At 34.4% G+C, this 12,992-nt stretch overlaps 2 protein-coding genes across 2 annotated transcripts; one reads left to right on the top strand and one right to left on the bottom strand.

Moving 5' to 3' along the window:
* Window positions 1–7,642: 7,642 nt before the first annotated feature.
* On the bottom strand, window positions 7,643–9,382 carry LOC142609186 (uncharacterized). Its single transcript, XM_075780797.1, has one exon. It carries the CDS (start codon window positions 9,380–9,382, stop codon window positions 7,643–7,645), a length of 1,740 nt encoding a protein of 579 aa, XP_075636912.1.
* Window positions 9,383–11,289: 1,907 nt separating this feature from the next.
* Window positions 11,290–12,189, top strand: LOC142609184 (F-box/kelch-repeat protein At3g06240-like). The gene has a single exon (XM_075780796.1). It carries the CDS (start codon window positions 11,290–11,292, stop codon window positions 12,187–12,189), a length of 900 nt encoding a protein of 299 aa, XP_075636911.1.
* The last annotated feature ends 803 nt before the right edge of the window (window positions 12,190–12,992 follow it).

Raw genomic sequence — 12,992 nt, 5'->3', positions numbered from 1 at the left:
TAGGGTCCACTGATTGTCCAATCGATGTCAATTTCTTTACTGCTGCTGTAACCAAATCCTTCTAGAATCTCATTATTACAACCTTATCAACAACTTTGTGTGGGTGACATTATGTTACCTTTAAATGGTTCTGTATTTGGAGGGATTTGCTAGTTTATATAGATTTTTTTAATTAAAAAGTAAAAAAAAAAAAGTTGGGTCACAAGTTAGTTGAGTTGACTTGTGCCTGACCCATAAAAAGGGTTGGATCATGCATAGGTCAACCTATTTTTGTTTCTATTCAAAATTTTGGGTTTGAGTTGTGATGATGCGAAGAAAATCAGTAGACTGGATGCTTCGGACTTGAAAGGACTACTTGCTCTCTCGATGGCCTGAAAAAGAAAGAAAAGAAATCAAAGTTGACCGGGGTCGCCGGCCAAGAACCCTCCGATGGCAAAGTTAGTTTTCTCTCTATATTTTTGGAGTTCCAACTTTTTGGGAGAAGTAGAAACGTACTCCTTGTCTGGTCTGAATGAGTGTTTATATAGTGTCTAAAGAGCAGTTATTAGACTTGTAACTTCTCCTAGATTTGAGGAGGTGCGAGGGTTCAGGAATAACTTTCACAACTGTTTAGGAGTTACATTTTTCTCATATAACGGTCACTGGAAGTTATGCATGTGATAATGAGTTGTTGTACATATTCAAGAATTTCCTAAGTGTCCAGAACTCGTCTAGGGGTCCTCTTGTCGAGCGTACCTTTCTTCCAAGGAAGGTCGTTCCTCTACGGACGAGGTTTACCAAGATGAGGGTTACCAGGACGAGGTTCTTACCACCTTCGTTTTCCTAGTCTTGTCCTGGACGACCATGGTCCTCATGGACGAGGTTTACCAGGACGAGGTTTTTACCACCTTCGCTTTCCTGGTCTTCTCCTGGACGACCATGGTCCTCATGGACGAGGTTTACCAGGACGAGGTTCTTACCACCTTCGCTTTCCTGGTCTTCTCCTGGACGACCATGGTCCTCATGGATGAGAGTTACCAGGACGAGGTTCTTACCACCTTCTCTTTCCTGGTTTTGTCCTGGATGACCATGGTCCTCATGGACGAGGTTTACTAGGACGAGGTTCTTACCACCTTCGCTTTCCTGGTCTTGTCCTGGATGACCATGGTCCTCATGGACGAGGTTTACTAGGACGAGGTTCTTACCACCTTCGCTTTCCTGGTCTTTTCTTGGATGACCATGGTCCTCATGGATGAGGTTTACCAGGACGAGGTTCTTACCACCTTCGCTTTCCTGGTCTTGTCTTGGACGACCATGGTCCTCATGGATGAGGTTATTACCACCTTCGCTTTCCTGGTCTTGTCCTGGACGACCTCCATGGACGATATTGAAGTTGCATTTTATCATACCCCATAAAGTTGGATATTTTCTGTTGGGTTCAAGTCGGGTCAAATTCATACATTTATATATACATTGCTGCATTGCATTGTCCACGGGAAATTTCATGACTTATAAAGTCACTATTGATCATTGGGATTTTAAGATGCGACTGATTACTTATGTTTTATTGAGGCTATTACCAAACCTAGGTCAAGGGGATGTCACTAGGTCTCTTAACCTACATATGGATCAAATCATGTCTACAACTAGATATATAAGTTCAAAAGTTTAGCTGTGTGTGATTTTTTGGATGATACTTATCATTAAAAGAGCAAAGACAAACAGGTGAGAGATTGAAACCACCTCTTTCTTCCGTAGCCCAAGATAATAATTTGAAATGGAGGAAATGTGAATATTTAACTTTTTTTTTGTGTGTTGAGAAGAATGAATATTTAACTCTCATTTGCACAAAGAGACCCATTTGACAATTCTGTAGGCACTAAAATTATCTTCTCCAAAAAAAAATATCTTATGTAACAGTCGTATGAGATACTATCTCCTTCTCTAAAGGTTAAGAGGATGGCTTTTAAAAAAAAAAAAAAGAAAAGTCTAGTAAATAATGTGTTTTTGTTAGACCAGGAGAATAATGGGCTTTTGAGTTTTGACAATTTGACAAGGCTAATTTTCAAAACTAAAGAGGGTGTGTAATTACCTCACATTTCTCGTATACATAATTGTTTTCTTTTACTCTTTTTTAAACTATACACCATTAGCGTGATGGTCACTCCACAAATACAAAATTCTTGTATGGTGGAAGAGGCAAGAGCTGAGATTGAAGTTTATAGATAGAGCCTCACACCAAGGGTAGAGCCGCGGGGGGGGGGGGGGGGTCGGGAGGCAAGTGCCCCCCTGACCTCCCCAAAAATTCTCCTTTAATATAGGAATTAAGTTGCCGTTAGTTACCCTTTACTACTAAAGAGGGTGTGTAATTACCTCACATTTCTCATATATACAATTGTTTTCTTTTACTCTTTTTTAAACTATCCACCATTAGCGTGATGGTCACTTCATAAATATAAAATTCTTGTGTGGTGGAAGAGGCAAGAGCCGAGATTGAAGTCTATAGATAGAGCCTCACACCAAGGGCAGAGCCAAGGGGGGCCTAGGGAGGCAATTGCCCCCTGACCTCCCCCAAAAATTCTCCTTTAATTCGAATTAAGTTGCCGTTTAGTTACTCTTTACTACTCTAATAGATACTTAGATACCTGTCTATGATACATTGATTAAAAAAAAAGAGAAAAGATTGTTATGATATATATTCAGCAACAGAGACGGACCCAAAAAAAAAAAAAAAAGATTCTTAAATATATATACACATAACATTCTATATACACATAACATTCAAAATTTTTTAAGATTTGATTGAGTTTTCCAAATTTTGGTCCTAATAGCCCCCCAATTAAAAAAAAAAAAAAACTGGTATACATATGTAATTTGAAAAAAAAAAAAAAGATTTGCCCTTAGATAAATAAATATATATATATATATATATATATTTAGATCTCCTCTGAAATAGCGTTGAGTTCTATTTTGATAAATATGTTAAAATGTTTAAGAAACACTTATTTTATATGTAGTATTTTGTTGAATATGAAATAGATGTTAGTTTTTATTTCCATAAAAAAAAAATTGTTTTAAGCTTTGCCCCCCCTAGGTTCGAATCCTAGTTCCGTCCCTGTTCAGCCAGGAAAAAGATAAATATGATAAGATGATATGTTTTAAAAACTAAAAAAAAAAAACATATATATATATATATATATATATATATATATTGAGAAGAAAAACAAACAAATAGATCAATGAGTTCTTCAAAAAAAAGAAAGAAAAAGAAGATAAATAAGGGACTCACGGCATTTTTTGGCGGATAAAGGATTAATAGACTCACGCCACTTTGGGTCTTATTAATAATTGAAACTCAGTTTTCTTTCTCAAAAAAAGAAATTCAGTTTTCTTATATCATAACATTTTGTAAAGTCAAATTGTACTCATATTTCTCATTGTATTATAACTCAATTACCTACTTATTCTTCCACTAATTTTTTTTTTCAATCAATCAGACTCTTACATAATTTCAAACTGTGGGTTTTGGCTATAAATCCAAACTTTAAATAGTAAAGAGAATAGTTAAAGAAAGTTGAAATTTATATATTTTTATATAAAAAGCAATAAGGCAATGAATATTGAAGAATTCGACTTTGTCTTTTTCAATTTATTTTTTTGTGAAAAGAAATTACATATTTGAACTTTATATACTTAGATTTAGATTATTGGATTAAAAAAACAGATTTAGATTATTTGAATGTGATAGATGTGATTTGAGTATTCTTGTGTATTTGACAAATACACTATTATAGCATTAGAATTTTTATTTATTTATTTTTAATGTCGACTAACATTTTTTGGATTAGTTTTGCTTTCAAGTTTGTTTTTAATCTTCTCTCCAAACTAAAATCTTGGCTCCACCACAGTCTAACACACAAATATACTTAAATTAGGTTCGAGTAGAAATTTTGTCTTGTACTGGCATCTTCGCACACGTGTTGATCTTCGCACATGTGTTGTGTATGCTCAGAGACTTTTCTATTTTTATTGTGAGTGCAAATTTTATTTATTTATTATAATTCAAGGTTGATGCATTTTTCAATCACCAAAATTTCCAGGAGTATTCGGCTTTGAATCTTTCATTCACCCTATTAATTGTTTCATTACAGATTTATAGCTTCGCGCATGATTGAAGGCTTTTCATTTTTATGTTTATTTTTTTATCTTGTTTTTGACAATACTAAATATCTAACAACAATCCATCAAGGGGAACAAAGGATAAAAATTAAAAAAGAACAAGAAAAATAAAAAGAAGAAGATGTCATGTCATTGAGGAAAACCCAAGCCTTTCTTCTTAATTCATCTGATCAACCTGCAAATAAGTCAAAAAGTGGATCACCTTAGTAAAAAATAATGTAACAATTTATTCCTAAATATTATAAATTTTGCTTCTTTTTCCATGATTCTCAACAACCCAAAATAGCATAAACTCCAATCAAAATTGTAAAGATTTTTTTTTTTGTTGAGTTTTATGATCCAATTAGAAAAAGAAATGAAAGATATTAAAAATTAGAAACAAATTATTGCAAAGGGGACTAATCACATATTATTTCTTTAAAGAAAAGCCTCTTAATTTATACGCAAATGAGTGAAACTTAATTTTTAGAACTTTAAGTGCAATAGATTAGGCTTCAAATTTAATACCAAACACAAAGGAAGCTTGTGAGCTCTATTGAGTAATATAAATTCATGGCGAGTATCTCCACCAGCCTATTGAGTCTCTAGATCTAATAGTTGTAGCCTATCCAAGAAAAGACATTAGAAGGGAAATAGCTCAATCATATAAATTTTTCAATAAGGTTCATTTAATAAATATAGCATTTTTAAATTGACAACATGAGACTAAAACAACCAAAACCAATGAGTACGTGACAATGGAAGATCTAAAAAATTATGTGAAATTGATTAAAAGGAATTGGCTACCAGCAATTTCTTTATACTAATAAAACTTACCCCACGACACCAGCAAAGACACACACAGGTGATCCTTAACTCCACAATTTCCCCCAATGTTGTCAAGTCTCAAACCATCACAAAACCTGAAAATTCAACAATATTAGAGACACCACCGCATACCCTTAGTGCGATGGTCACTCCACAAGTATAAGTGTTTATGGGGTGTGGGGGGCAAGAGCCAGGGTTCAAGTCTCCAAAAGAGAGCTTTACACACATATACACTTAGATTAGACTATAGTAGAATTCTATTTTGTATATTAAAAAAAAAAAAAACAACAAAAAAACAATGTTAGAGACTGAGAATAATAAAAAATCATTAGTATTTATTTTCAAAATTATGATGAAGCAACAATAATTAAATACCCAGGTAGACTACAATTTAGAGTTATATTAGAAATAAATTTGGGGAATGCAATTGGATGATGCAGAGATTATCTTTTTCTTTTTTTGATATAGAGAGAATTGAGAGTGGTGGATGTGTGAGTTTTATTTTTTAAAATTAATCATCTCCAATCGTGGTGATATTGTTTTAAACACGGAGTTTATCTCTATGAATTAATGTTTCAAAAATTTAGGTGGTTAATGCAAAAAAAACTTATATATATATATATTTGTTGATATAACGGTTAAAAACTGAATAGAAACATATTTCCTAAAATGGGGTGCTCTTATTTTCGTTTTAAAATTCGAAATTACAATTTTTCCTTTTTTGTTGGAAAAAAATTAAACTAAAGGATTTTTATTTTCCTTTTATAGGTGAGATAATATTACTATTTTAAAAGATGTAATTTTGTATTTTATTTTTTTGATAAAGATAATTGAAGTATTTGAATTCAAATAGATCATAAATACATATAAGAATTAGACATTTGATTACAGGATAAGAATAAGTAGTTTTTACTTGAAGTAGTGGTATTTTTTTTTTAAAGTAATTTTGTATTCTGCATTTTGCATTTTTTTTATAAATATAATTGAAGTATTTGAATTCAAATAAATAAAAAATACAAATAGGTATTAGAAATTTGATACGAATAAGTGGTGAGAATAAGAATAACAGTTTTTTTTTTCTTTTGTACGGGAGATAGTATTATTCTTTTAACCTTTTTTTGCTTTTTTGTAAGAAAAAAATTAAACTTTTTTTTTTGAGAAAAAAAAATTGAAAATGAAACAGTAGAATCATCTTAATAGGGCAAAATTTGGGAAACAGTACAGGATGGGAAAAATTTTAGGACGAAAGCATGCGTTCAAACTTAATTAGTAAGTTGGACTCTTTTTGGAAGTCGAGTTTACTATACTCGACTTCCTACTAAAAATAGTTCTGACGTGGATTAAAAAAAGAGGAAAAAAGCCAGGTTGGAATTCTATAAAAGCGAGTAAACCATACTCGACTTATGAAGTCGAGTATAGTGTACTCGACTTCTAATGTATAAATAGTAGAACGTAGTAAAACTACTAAAATCGAGTACAAGATACTCGACTTCCATAAAAAGTCGAGTATCCTGTACTCGACTTCCACTGCGGTTAAAATTTGTTTTTTTGTCTTCTAATCCGAGTATCGTATACTCGATTTACCTAAGGCCTTCTCTCTACGCCGTTCTTCTCTCTCTCTCTCTCTCCGGCGTCTCTCTCTTTCTACGCCGTAACTCTCTCTCTCTCCGGCGTCTCTCTCTTTATACGCCGTAACTGTCTCTCTCTCCGGTGTCTCTCTCTTCCTACGCCGTCGTTTTCTCCATCCATCATCAACCAGCAGGTTTGTTTTCTCTCTCTCTCTCTCTCTAATGTGATTTGTTTCTCTTTATTTATTGGCTGAAATGGGTTTTGATTTGGTTTTTAGGTTTAGTGATTTGGAGATTTGGGTTTAGTTTTTATTTGTTCTTGTTATGCATCTGAATCGTCTAATTATTTATTTTCTATGAGTTTAATCTGCACAAATATAATCAACCAAATCATGATTTACCTATATAATCAACCAAATCATGTTTGTGTAGATTGCTATCTGGAATGATTCAATTTTTGTAGCTTTCTCAAACAAAATAGAAGTTTTCAGACTTGTCAATTACTCAAAACAACAGAAGCACCGACTTAAAACTTCGATACATACTTGTTTTTATTTTATTTGTTCTTGTTATGCCTCTGAATCTTCTAATTATTTCTTTCTCCCTCTTCCACCTATATAATCTGCCCAAATCATGATTACTTTTCTATGAGTTTAATAGTATCTTAGTTACTTTGTGTAGATAGTGCTCTTGAATGTTAGTTGTTTCTTATGTGCTAATGGTTGACTGAAATATGTTAGGACTAATTCAATTTTTGTGTTGGTGGGCAGACGAATGTGGAAGTTCAAGCCAAGTCATTTGTATTGTTTCCCTTGATTAATATTGTTCTAGTAGAGCATAGCTCCTCTTTATCCATGTTATGCTTGAGCTTGACTTTTTTGATCTCCTTTTCTTGTTATGCCTTATGACACATAAACTTTTTGCAGTATGACGATAGATCCTGGACCTATTGATCGTAGTGTATTGACGGAACAAGTTAAACATCGATCTGAGTTACTGTGGAACCCTGGGGGACAGGTAATTGCATGAGTTTTATGTAACTATGCATTCATGTCACAACTCTAATTAGCCATAAATACTAAATATTTGCATACGTTTTTCATCTATTGTTATACCGGAACATAATTATTGGGCCACTGGGCAATGGATGATATTATACCTTTATGTCGGTCTGATATTATGCAAATGCCAGAATTGGGTACCACATCCCGTATTGCAGTCCGCAAGCATTCTAAAAACCATCCCCAACTGGCCCCCGTCTCATCATCCACAACCGCAAAGGCAAGCGGAAAAATCTCATTATTAGCATCGGTAGCCATTGCAATCAACAACTTTCCTTTATATTTTCCATAAAGATGAGTTCCATCAATACTAATCACTGGCCTACAATGTGCGAATCCAGCAATGGAAGGAGCAAAAGCCCAGAACACATACTTGAATATAATAGTACCCGGTATGTCCCTGTTGATCGACCGAAACTTTACTTGTGTACCTGGATCGCTATCCTTATATGCCAACAACAACTTCTGCAACTTTTGGTACGACTCTTCCCAATTCCCGTGTATGTTTGCAATAGCCTTTTGTTTCGCATCCCATATCTTGTAGTATGATATATCGTGGTTAAACCTTTCCTTCATCAGATTTTGGAGATCCTTTATTTTGCTGGTGTGATCGTCAAGTATATATTTATGCAGTTCTTTGGCAAGAAAATTCGAATCCATCATTCTGCCATCTTTGTTCACCCCAACTGATGGACAAGTGTGAGGACCGCCAAATACTTTGACAGCCCATAATCCGTTAAGCTTCGGTTGCGAGAATGCTCGGACTTTCCATGCACATGACTCATTTGCGCACTTCACACACAATCTTTTCTGGTTGGACCACTCAGTTATATAATTCTTGTTGTTATCCAGAGAGTAAACTATTAATGCTTGTTTCACAGCCTCTTTATTAGGGAAAATTAACCCTTTGCTAAAATTCATTCCCCGCCCCCAACTTGATGAAAATGGTATCTCAACACTTGAAGGATCAATAACATTATCCCAAGTGTTTGCATGGAATGACAGGCCATGAGCTTCATATGTAGGGACTGTAGCATGATCACCATCACCTATATCATCTTGAAACTCTATAGCATCATCATCATGATCATCCACGACATCATCACAGACATTGTCAACATTTTCATAGTTTATAGTATTCTCGTGAAAGTCATCTCTCCCAATCATCTCTTCATACTCATCTCTACCATGATCAACATCATCTTCGTCTTCGTCTTCGTCTTCACCTTCCCCCCCTAGAGATTGAATATATTCTTGTTGATAACTAGATCCGCAATCCTCCATTGGAGTTGGTGTCTCTTGACATGGTAGTGTATAACCCCCAACTATAGTGGACGGGGTAAGAATCGGATGACTATCTGCATGTAATAATTGGAATTCTTCCCCGCCACCACCCTCCAAAGTTGTTTGTTGCACATCTGCACCGCCAACTTCTATACGAGGCTCCACACTTATATACAACTCAGCAGCTTTTAATTGGGGCGTAGAGTTTATCCTGTCAAACATAATCTTAACATGCTTGTCTCCTTTTATTTCAATAGGTGTGAAGACAATACGGTCACTGAACATTGCAAGAGGAGCACGATATGTAATTTTTATGTCTTGCAACCGACGGTCCAAATTCAGCTCTTTCATAATTTTCTTTTTCAACTTCTTCAAATTGATCTCCCGCCGTTTTTTTAGCTGAATAATTTCTAACTTTGTACCAGGCCCTTCATATGCCACTCCATAAGTAACATCATTGCAGAGCTCCCCACCATAATATAGATATAAATCAATCGAACTCATTACAAGCCTACAAGTCAAATAAGTTTACTGAAAGTTAGTGACAAATATAACACCTTTATTCGATATGAACTACAAATATTGCCTCAAGGAAAATATAAAGATAACATGGTTGCTAACCTTGAAAAAAAATTTAAACAACTATAAACAAATTTTTAAACTCAAACAAATTTCTACATGGTCGCTAACCTTAAAAAATTAATACGTTACACCTTACAATTAACAAGAGAAGTTCATGTTTCTTGAATCCTGCCACTATAATTTACAATATTTATTAAGAGAGCTGAAACTTTTCTTTGCTGGGATCAAAAAAAAAAAAAACAGCACATCATAATAATATAACAGCCCATCAAGTCTAAGTTTCTCTTGAATCCTGCCACTATAATTTACAATGTTTATTAAGAGAGCTGAAACTTTTCTTTGCTGGGATCAAAAAAAAAAAAAAACAGCACATCATAATAATATAACAGCCCATCAAGTTCATGTTTCTTGAATCACTATAATTTACAATGTTTTATTAAGAGAGCTGAAAGTTTTCTTTGCTGGGATCAAAAAAAAAAAAAAAAAACAGCACATCATTATAATATAACAGCCCATCAAGTTCATGTTTCTTGAATCACTATAATTTACAATGTTTTATTAAGAGAGCTGAAAGTTTTCTTTGCTGGGATAAAAAAAAAAAAAAAAAAAAACAGCACATCATTATAATATAACAGCCCATCAAGTTCATGTTTCTTGAATCACTATAATTTACAATGTTTTATTAAGAGAGCTGAAAGTTTTCTTTGCTGGGATAAAAAAAAAAAAAAAACAGCACATCATAATGATAATAAACTACCATTACAAACAACACACACACACACACACACACACACACATATATATATATATATATATATATATATATATATACAGCACATAAACTACCATTACTACCATTATAATAAAAAAAAAATTCAAGAACGTTGAATAACCAAGTATTGAAGAAGAAAAGTTTAAAATGTTTGAATAATTTACCTCTCTTATTGAAGAAGAAGAAACAACCTTTTTAATTTGTAGAATGTGATGTGTGGTGAAAGGGAGAATTTTGGACGTGGGAGAGAGCTGGGAGAAGTGAGAGTTGTGAGAGTTGTGAGAGTAAGGGATTAAGAGTCATCAGAGTAATAATATGAGGCAGTTGAGGTGGTTGCAGAATTAATTGGAAATCGAGTACAGTAAACTCGATTTCCATTTAAAATTTTTTTACCATGTAGGGGTGAATACCCAGAAGTCGAGTAGGCTGTACTCGACTTTAACTGAAAGTCGAGTACAGTAAACTCGATTTTATGTGAATTCATACACCTTCTTAAATTGGAGTTCACTATTGACTTCTAAAAGTCGAGTTTAGTGAACTCAACTTCTACGGGAGTTTTTGACACTGTGGGGACCTTGAAGTCGAGTTTAGGATAATCGACTTATAAAAGTCGAGTTTTTTGAACTCGACTTCTACGGGGTTTTTTTTCCCTTTTTTTAATCCACGTCAGACAGAGAAATATGCGGTAGTGTGGACTGAAGTTACCCGGAAGTCGAGTATAGTAAACTCGACTTCCAAAAAGAGTCCAACTTACTAATTAAGTTTGAATGCATGCTTTCGTCCTAAAATTTTTCCCATCCTGTACTGTTTCCCAAATTTTGCCATCTTAATAGTAGGATACAATCTCAAAAAAAAAAAAAAAAAAATTATTAGTAGTATAAATAGATATATATATAGAGGTCTCCACTATGCCTAAAACTTAGTTTCTTTCTCCTCTTTCACAAAAAGAAAAAAAGAAAAAAGAAGTTTGTCTCCTCATCGTCACTCTCTCACTTCCCTAAAGACTAAAGAGAAAAGTGTAAAGACAAGCCGAAGCCTACTGCTTCAAAATCAAACGATGTCTAAGCCTAGGAAAAAGCCAACATTGTCGTCCTCGTCCCATCATCGTCTCTCTGACGAAGTCGTATTCGATATCCTGACTCGGCTGCCAGTGAAACCCATAATCCGATTCAGGTGCATTTCTAAATCTTTGAACTCAACCATCACCGACCCCATTTTCATCAACGCACACTTCAACCTCAACAAAGCTAAATCTTTGTCCAACAACAACAATGGTTACCTACTATGTAAGACACGACCAGTGCCCACTTCGTCTGAGGCTGACTTGTGCACGGTCGTATGCAATAATGACCACACATTGACAGAAATTTCTAGGTTCAAACTCCCATTTGATCCTTTCTACATTATTGGCTTCTTCAATGGCATATTCTGCCTCACTGCTCTGGATGAGGACCGTGATTCTTTGTGTACTAAATATTTTGGGTATAATTGCATGACGTGTTTGTGGAACCCAAGCATTAGAAAGTTTAAGAGGCTTCAAGCCAACAACCATTTTGATACTATCGGTTATGGATTTGCGTATCATTGTCAAAACAATGACCTCAAGGTTTTGAGATTTTTGCGTGTTATACATAAAGGTCCCTTGTGGTGGTCCTTTCAGGCCGAGGTTTACACATTGAGTACCGATTCGTGGAGATTGGTGGAGCCACTTAATGGATTGATAAAATCTGTTTGGAGGATTGAATCAAACGGTTTGTTTTTTAATGGAGCTCTGCACTATATAGCGTACACTCGCCACAACAATTTCCTCAAGAAAATCATTTTGTGCTTTGATGTCAATGATGAGAAATTCCGGGAGATACTACTACCGCAGAATTATGCAGTTGAGTTATCTCCAAGTTTTGATCAACTTGCGATACTCAAGGGATCACTGGCTTTGATGAATTATGGCCAATGAGCAGGTGTAGACAATGAGTTGCACGAAATATGGGTGATGAGGGATTATGGTGTTGCTGAATCTTGGACTCAAAAAGTTGTACCGTTGTTGAATTTTAAGAGCATCTTTGGCTGCATGGGCAGTGATGAACTTATGATTTCGAGTATCAGGCCATTTTCTTCTGATCGATTCTTTTTATTTGACCTTGAGAGTTTAAATGAGAACAATCTTAGAATTGAAGATCTTGGAATTGAAAATATTTCACTGGAGCATTACACAGCTAATCTCATGGAGAGCTTAGTTTTACTCAATGATTAAACCATAAGGTGGTAATCTTTTGAAATTCTTATTGATGAGTTTGTTCTTTATGAATGTTGTCTGTCTTTTGGGTATCTGATATGCTTGTTGGTTCTTATGGCTGAATACTATATTTGTTTGAGTTTTTTTAATGTATCATTTGGTGCAGGAAATGTATGTAAATAAGTTGTGGTGTACAAAGATATGCATGAAACTCTTCTTTGTTGTTTTGATTGCTTTTAATGTTAAGGTTCATTTTCTAAAACTGACTCTACTATGATTTTTTTATTAGGTCTTCTGTATGACTTTGATTTTGGGGTTAAGGGAAAAGGAAATAATGTCCCTTTGAAATGATCATAAACGGGTACAGTTGTTGGTGTCTCTAGGACTTTGTTTTGAGGTAAGGGAAATTGAAATAATGTCCCCAAGAAATGATCCTAAATTCTGTGGAACTTGCTGTTAGAGTTGTGGATCTTTTTGTTTGGATAAGTAGAGTTATGGAACTTGCTCAAAGATCCAACATTGAC

The sequence above is a fragment of the Castanea sativa genome, chromosome 9 (genome assembly GCF_040712315.1).
Source record: "Castanea sativa cultivar Marrone di Chiusa Pesio chromosome 9, ASM4071231v1".
Taxonomy (NCBI): Eukaryota; Viridiplantae; Streptophyta; class Magnoliopsida; order Fagales; family Fagaceae; genus Castanea; species Castanea sativa.
The sequence above is the reverse complement of the archived record's forward strand: the minus strand, read 5'-3'. Positions and strand labels throughout refer to the sequence as shown.

Bases quoted from the DNA above. Each gene is read 5' to 3' on its own strand.
- LOC142609186 (XM_075780797.1), bottom strand. From the start codon at position 9,382: ATGAGTTCGATTGATTTATATCTATATTATGGTGGGGAGCTCTGCAAT.
- LOC142609184 (XM_075780796.1), top strand. From the start codon at position 11,290: ATGTCTAAGCCTAGGAAAAAGCCAACATTGTCGTCCTCGTCCCATCAT.